The sequence below is a fragment of the Babylonia areolata genome, chromosome 26 (genome assembly GCF_041734735.1).
Source record: "Babylonia areolata isolate BAREFJ2019XMU chromosome 26, ASM4173473v1, whole genome shotgun sequence".
NCBI classification, from domain to species: Eukaryota; Metazoa; Mollusca; class Gastropoda; order Neogastropoda; family Buccinidae; genus Babylonia; species Babylonia areolata.
Window position 1 is genome coordinate 3,470,001 of NC_134901.1, and position 7,500 is coordinate 3,477,500.

Here is a 7,500-nt window from a genome sequence, read left to right on the forward strand (position 1 = left end):
CCCACACACTACCACCACTCCTATCCCCTCCCCCCCCACCCTCCCTTCCCGGGCGCAGCAGTCCTAACAACTCACAACAAAACCCCTCACACGCCACCCCAACCCTCCCTCTTTTCCTCCCCCCTCCCCCTACCTACACCACAGCCTCCCTCCCCCTCCCCCCTCTTTCTCATGCACATTTCTGTGTTTAAAAAAAAAAGTAAATTAAAAAAGAAATAGAAAAGAAAGAAAAATGAAAATGAAAAGTCACGGTTCGCCGTCCTTTCGGAATTCCAGTCAGTCGGCCGTTGGTTAAGAATAGAAAAGCTAAGAAAAGGAAAAAAGAAAGAATGAAAGAAAGAAAACGAGACGGTGGAAAAAGAAAGAAAGAAAGAAGTATGTGCACGCCTAAAGTCTGCTGACTGGATAAACCTGTTGGGCCGATTGCGTGGACGGAGCACAAGGCGGACACAGGTGCCTTGGATTTATTTCAACACCCTGACACACACACACACACACACACACACACACACACACACACACACACACACAGAGAGAGAGAGAGAGAGAGAGAGAGAGAGAGGAACAGAGACAGACAGATAGAAGGAGTGAAGGGGAGAGGGAGAGTGGAAGACAGAGAGAGAGAGAGATACAGAGACAGACAGACAGACTGACAGGGGTGCGGAGGGCGGGGGAGGGGGTGTGTGTGAAAGAGATGGAGAGAAAGAGAGAGAGAGAGACTGATGCTTGCGCATACACACACACACACACACACACACACACACACACACACACACACACACACGCACACACACGCACACACACACACATATGTACACACACACACACACGTACGTACACACACACACACACACACACACACACAGAATATGAGAAACAACAGTGACTGAAGAGAGTGACAGACAACGAGACAAAGGGATGTTGTAAGAAAAACTCAAACACAGCAGGTGATAAAAAAAAGAAGATAAAATAAAGGGGTGGTTGGGTGTACGGGGGGAGGAGGGAATGGTAGCTGTGAGGAGGGACGGTAGCGAGAGAAATTGAGGGGTCGAGGGGGGGGGCGGGGTCGGGGGGGGTGCGTGTTTGTCCCATTTTCTCCACACACACACACACACACACACCAAAGGCTCGACACAGGAAGGCGGGGCCCAATTCTCTTTTTCTGCCGTTTCAACACGCCACCCCCCCCCCACCCCCGCCCCCACTCACCCTCCCCACCCGAAGTCAGATACACCTTATACACCTGGGTGGAGTGGAAAAAATAAAACCCCCAAACAAACAGACAAGCAAACAGACAGGCATTTAAACAATCAATCAATCAAACAAAGAAACAAAAACGGAATGGACAGCCCTTTTCTAAGGACACGACACCACGCCAAAACGTAAAATTTGAAAAGGTAAAATTCTGACCTTGGTTTCTGAAACAATATACGTCTGGATACACCACAAGAGGCTGCTTGTCTGAAAACAGAACAAGTTTGAGGGCCTGGGTCGAAGGGTGGGGGGAATCGCTAACATTTTTGTCCTCCTAGGCACCGCCCCCCCCGCCCCCCCCCCCCCCCCCCCGCAGCTCTCCTTCCCCCCCTCCCCCAAAGAGCATTGACATTGAGTGCTATCGCGGTTGATGATCACGCTTGAAGTCTGAGTGCGTGCGGTGCACGTTTTCCTCACACTGAAGTTGTTCTCTCACTGTTATCTCACGAACACGTGCCGAAAATAGACGTGTTTCAAATGACAAAACCAATAACAGGAGTGCTTTCCCTTGTTTTTAAATTTCTTTGCTTTCTTTTTCTTTTCTTTCTTTCTTTCTTCTTCCTCTTTATTATCATTATTATTATCATCATCATCACCATTATTATTATTACATTTTGAAGAAACTCAGTCTGGAGAAATGTATATAATTGTGGAGGCGCCGTGTTTTGTTATTATTATTATTATTATTATATTTCGAAGAAGGTCAGTCTGGAGAAAATATATATAATTATGGAGGTGCCGCGGTTTATTATTAATATTATTATTATTATCCTATTTTGAAGAAACTCAGTCTGGAGAAATGTATATAATTATGGGGCGCCGTGGTTTATTATTATTACTATATTTTGAAGAAGATCAGTCTGGAGAAAATATATATAATTATGGAGGCGCCGCGGTTTATTATTATTATTACATTTTGAAGAAACTCAGTCAGGAGAAATGTATACAATCATGGAGGCGCCGTGGTGGCAGTGTCGGTTTGGCGTTGGACTTCTGATCCAAAATGTTCACCAATGATCAGGGTTGGAGACTCCGTTTTCGACATGGCATTGTCAGCATCCTTTCGAAAGGCAGTTCTAGTACTAAGGTTTTCCTGCACTCTAACCAGTACAGGTGTGAATGGATGGATGGGTCACCTGACTTCGCTTGGGGAAGGTTAAAAACAGCTGAAGGAGGCAGAAGGATTGCCCCCCCTCCCCCGCCCCCTACCTTCCCACTATGCCGAGTCCTACACACTGGATAATTATCAATTCCCTGCCCCATGTACCAACATTCCCTGCCCCATGTACCAACATTCCCTGCCCCATGTACCAACATTCACTGCCCCATGTACCAACCAGCTCGCTCACAGAACGCCAGTGCCTCCCTCCACTTGCAATCAAGATCAATGACACAGAGAGTCAGTCGACAAGTTTTGCTACCTGGGCAGCACCCTATGCAGCAACGGAGCCCTTGATGCAGAAATGACGCTGCGCATCGCCAAGGCCAGCTCCGCCTTTGGCAGACTCAATTCAAGAACAGGCTGTGGAACAGCAAAGGCATCAGGCTCAGCACCAAGATGAAAACCTACAGAGCTGTTGTGCTCACCACCTTGTTGTACTGCTGTGAAACATGGACGACTTATGCCGTCACATTCAACAACTTGAGCAGTTTCACCAGAGATGCCTACGAAAGATCCTCGGCAAAAAGTGGCAAGACAGGGTCTCCAACCTCCAGGTCCAAGAGAGGAGCGGCCTGCCCAGCATCGAAAGCCTGCTGATCCAGTGCCAGCTACGCTGGACAGGACACGTTGTCCGCATGACAGACAGCAGGATCCCGAAGATACTTTTGTATGGCCAGCTGAAGGAAGGCCACCGTGAACTTGGAAGACCCTGCAAGCGCTTCAAGGACACCTTGAAGACAAACCTCAAAGCCTGTGACGTAGACACCGCTTCCTGGGAAACTGATGCCCTTGACCGCTCTCGCTGGAGTATGCTGTGCTCTAGTGGCATAAAGACGTTTGAAAACAAGAGAACGCTGGTCATTAAGGAGAAGCGTGAGCGAAGGAAACAGGGCTCAACTTCTGGAGACGTTTTCCCTTGCAACACCTGTGGGAAGTGCTGCGCATCCAGAATCGGCCTCTTCTCCCATATGAGGACACACCGACAGATAAGCCCGCCTGCCTACTCATCTGTCGGACCGACGGGAGACTCCATCAAGCCCCGATGGACAATCATAATTTTGACGAAGGAACTGAATTACATATCATTATGATGTAAGTACTGGTAACTCATACCCCCCTTTCCCCGCCTTCCCCACTTCCTACGACCAACTTTTTCTGTTTCATTCTTGTACTTTTTAAATCAGAAGGAACCACAAGTGAGCGATGCTTCGCCTCTTTGTTTTTTTCCTGTCAAGTGGATGTGGTGTAGGGACCGCACGCTCTGACACACAAGCAGGCCAGAATTTCCTCCATCTCCACCAAACCCTGAGTTACTGGTAGTGCTCATAACAATAATCTGAGGTCTCGTGTGTAACATGCACTAAACGCATCGATCAATGAAACTGAAACTCTAAATCAATCAACCAGCCAATCAACGAAACTGAAATCGAAACTCACTCACTCATTCACTCGCTCGCTCAACCAATGAAACCGGAAATCTCGGAGACAGATCAATCAATCAAATCAAAATCAATCGATCAAAGCGAAACTGTCAACCAATTAATAGAACAGAAACTCTCAATCAACAATCCATCCATCCATTCATCAATCAATCAATCCCACTGAAAGCGAAACTCCCCCACTCTCCCCCACACTCACTCCCTCAAACTGAAACACTTGGGAGACAGATTTCATCCAATCATCCGTCCGGCCATCCATGACCCATCCATCCATCCAACTGAAAACCTCTAGCAAAAGACAGACAGACAGACCGACAGGAAGTGACGCAACGTCACGTGACCTGACCGACCTGCACGCGATGCTCGCCCACGGAGAAGCCCAGCGTGGCGGTGCCCAGGTCCGGGTGCCGCTCGATGCGCACCACGGTGGAGGAGTCCACCTTGAGGTCCGCCGACACCTGGGCGCTGGAGACGAAGTCCTCCGTCTGCAGGTCCTCCACACGCTTCAGGTCCCCGTTGGCCAGCTGGATGATGGACCCCCTCAGGAAGTGCGGCGGGTAGTGCAGCGCCGGGCCTCCTCCGCCGCCCAGCCCGCCGGCGGCCGACGACGGCGGATAGGACGACGACGAGGAGTCAGGGGGAGAGGCCCCGGATTCTGGGTGGTGTTGGTGGTGTTGGTGTTGGTTGTGGTGGTAGGAGGATGGGGAGTGGGAGGAAGGTTTGGGGGCGTGGTGGTGTTGGTGGTGGACGCTGTAGTGGGAAGAGGAGGAGGAGGAGGAGGAGGAGGAGGGGGCTGGGCCGACGGCGTGGGGCGTGACGAAGACGTGGGGGTCAGGGGCGGCCGTCGGAGGCGAGGAGGGGGATGGGGAGGAAGAGGAGGAGGAGGAGGAAGCGGCCCCTGCGGCATACCTGGCTCTCTTGTTGCTGCTGTGGTGGTGGTGAGGGTGGTGGTGGGGATGGTTGTGGTGGTGGGGTGAGTTGTTGTCCTCTTCCGCCTTCACCGAGTGGGACCTCCCCTTCCCACCCCCACCGTACCCACCAGGGCTTCCTCCACCACCACCACCTCCTCCTCCTGCTCCTCCCAGGCCCATGTCGGAGGTGAGGATGCGGTGCTTCAGGCTTCCCTCCTTCCCGCTGGGCAGCTTCCCGTAGGCGTCCCGGGGCTCGCTCTTCACGTCCTTCAGAATGCCCCCGCCCGGGGAACCCCTGTACATCAGACCCCCAGGCGGGGACGGCAGGTGCTTCTTGCTGTCTTCGGGAGGTGAAGATCTGTGGTGGTGGAGGTGGGAGGAGGAGGAGGAGGGAGAGGAGCGATCCCTGTCCCCCCTTTCCACCCCTCCTCCTGCGCCTCGCCCCGGCGGCAGCAGCGATGACTCTCTGTCCCTCAAAGCGAAGGACGTGGCAGAGGAGGACAAGGAGGAGGGGGAAGGGTTGTGAGCGGAAGGCCCCGGAGAAGAAGTGGCGGCGACGGAGGCTGACAAAGAGCGGTGGGAGGAAGAGGCAGAGGAGGAGGAGGCGGAGGAGGAGGAGAACTGGCCCAACGGCAGGTAAGGGGTTCGCCCCTGTCCCCCTCCCCCTCCTCCCCCCGGGGGGCTGGCGTGCTGCACGTGCGTGCCCATGGAGGCCAGCACGGCGGAGTAGGACTCTATGGCGGGCGGGAGGCGGGCGGCGGCCGACACGGCCAGGAGGGAGGCCGGCGAGTACGGGGAGGCTGTGGCAGCGGCGGTCGGTGGGTACTGGGAGAAGAAGCCCGTGTAGGGAGACACGGTGGCCAGAGGCGAGGACTGCCCGTGCACGCTGAACAGCGGGGAGTACGGCCCCAAGGAGGCTGACGCCCCGCCACCGCCACCACCACCACCACCACCAAGCCCCGCACCCACACCACCACCCACACCCACACCACCACCCCCGTTGTACGGGCTCCCAACGACGGCAGCGGTGAGCACGCGAGGTTCCCCGTGAGTCAGACTTCCGCCCCGGAAGATGCTGAGCCCTGTGGCGGGGCCCGAGGACGCCCCGGCGGACAGCATGGCTTGAGTGTGGAGGACACGGGCAGCAGGAGAAGGAGGAAGAGGAGGAGGAAGAGGATGCTGCAGCTGCAGCTCTGGGTGGGGGTGGGGGTGGTGGTGGCTGTCTGAGGATGAGGAGGGATCTTTGGAAGGACCTGACCCAGTTGTGGGTCGTCCACTGTGCATGCCCTCCGACGCTTAGCCGGGGAGCTCAGGGGACGACCTCAGCTGCCTGCTTCTGGGGACCTCCCTCTTCCCGGAATGATTTCTCCGATCAAGACACCAACGACTGTGTTTCTCCTCCCTCCCTCTCTCTCATCCAAGTCGTGGACAAGATCAGACTGTCTTCCGACGGGGGAAAGCACAGAACAAACGCTTCATCATCATCATCGTTCCAGCTTTTTCTCTCTCTGCTGTTCTCTCCAGCACGTTCGACAGGTTAAAGATACTTCACTTATCAACACTGCGAGATACTTTATTAAGCAGGTATCCCATAAGGGATTTAAAACTGAAACCAGTCACACTGAAACCACGAGTTAAAACTGGCGTCAACACAACGATGCAAGCTGTGAAGCAGACGACCGGTTCCTAGACGAGTTAAACCGTGTACTGACTGGAGGAAGTACACACACTCAAACCACGCCCTCTCAAATGGTAGAATCCACAGACACAAGTCCGTAAAATGGACGATGACTTCAGGTCTGTAAAAAATTCCCTTCAGACTTTTGTCAGTCAGTTCAGTTCAAGAGCCGATTTTATGACATAATTCTTTATATCTGTACATTGTCTGTGAAAGGTGCTCACACCAACAGTAACTGAAAAAACAACAACAAACAAACAAACAAAAAACAAACAAAAAACACACACACACACCTTCGTTTTTTGTTGTTTAAACCAGGAGTGTCAAATGAGTTTAGCTTTCTCTCTCAACAGTGTGAAGATCCAAAATGAATGGACAGTGTTTTAATTTTGTGAGATTTTTATTATTATTATTTTTTTTAAATCTTAAACTCAGCTCTGTAGAAGTTGAGGGCTCGCGATCTGAAGACATGAGAGACGTGTTTTCTTTTCAATGGAACGCTGCTGCACCAGTGACACGCAGCGGAGAGTCAGGCATGTTAGCAAGGTGGACGATTCAGGACATCTCTTCTTCCTGTCCGCGTCACCTGCACACAGCACACATTACAACAAACCGTTGATTGTACTGTATTGTATTGCACTGCATTCTATTGTATCGTGTATTATTCTATTGTATTGCATTGTATTCTATTGCATTGTACTCTATTGCATTGCATTCTACTGTATTGCATTGCATTCCATTGCATTGAATTGCATCACATTCTTTTGTATTGTATTGCGTTCTATTCTACTGCACCGCATTCTATTGTATTGCATTCTGTTGTATTGCATCGCATTCTATTGTAACGCATTCTATTGTATTGCATTGCATCGTATTGTATTTTATTGCATCGCATTCTATTGTATCTTTTGGTCATTGTCCTGTGTGTATTACTTTTTTGTCATTGTATTGTACTGTATTACTTTTTGTCACAACAGATCTATCGATGTGACAATCAGGTTGCTCTCACAAGGGAGGGAGAGCGTGTCGCCACACAGCAGCGCCACTTACATTTTT

At 51.6% G+C, this 7,500-nt stretch overlaps 1 protein-coding gene across 3 annotated transcripts in view; it reads right to left on the minus strand.

The window, feature by feature from the left end:
- LOC143300754 (uncharacterized) overlaps positions 1-7,500 on the minus strand; it is a 105,713-nt gene that overhangs the window by 11,335 nt on the left and 86,878 nt on the right. For all 3 annotated transcript variants that reach the window (XM_076614663.1, XM_076614664.1, XM_076614665.1), the window contains one exon: positions 4,206-7,030. In XM_076614663.1, the coding sequence (XP_076470778.1) occupies positions 4,206-6,050 (1,845 nt within the window). In that variant the 5' untranslated portion in view covers positions 6,051-7,030. The remainder of the gene's footprint in view (positions 1-4,205; positions 7,031-7,500) is intronic.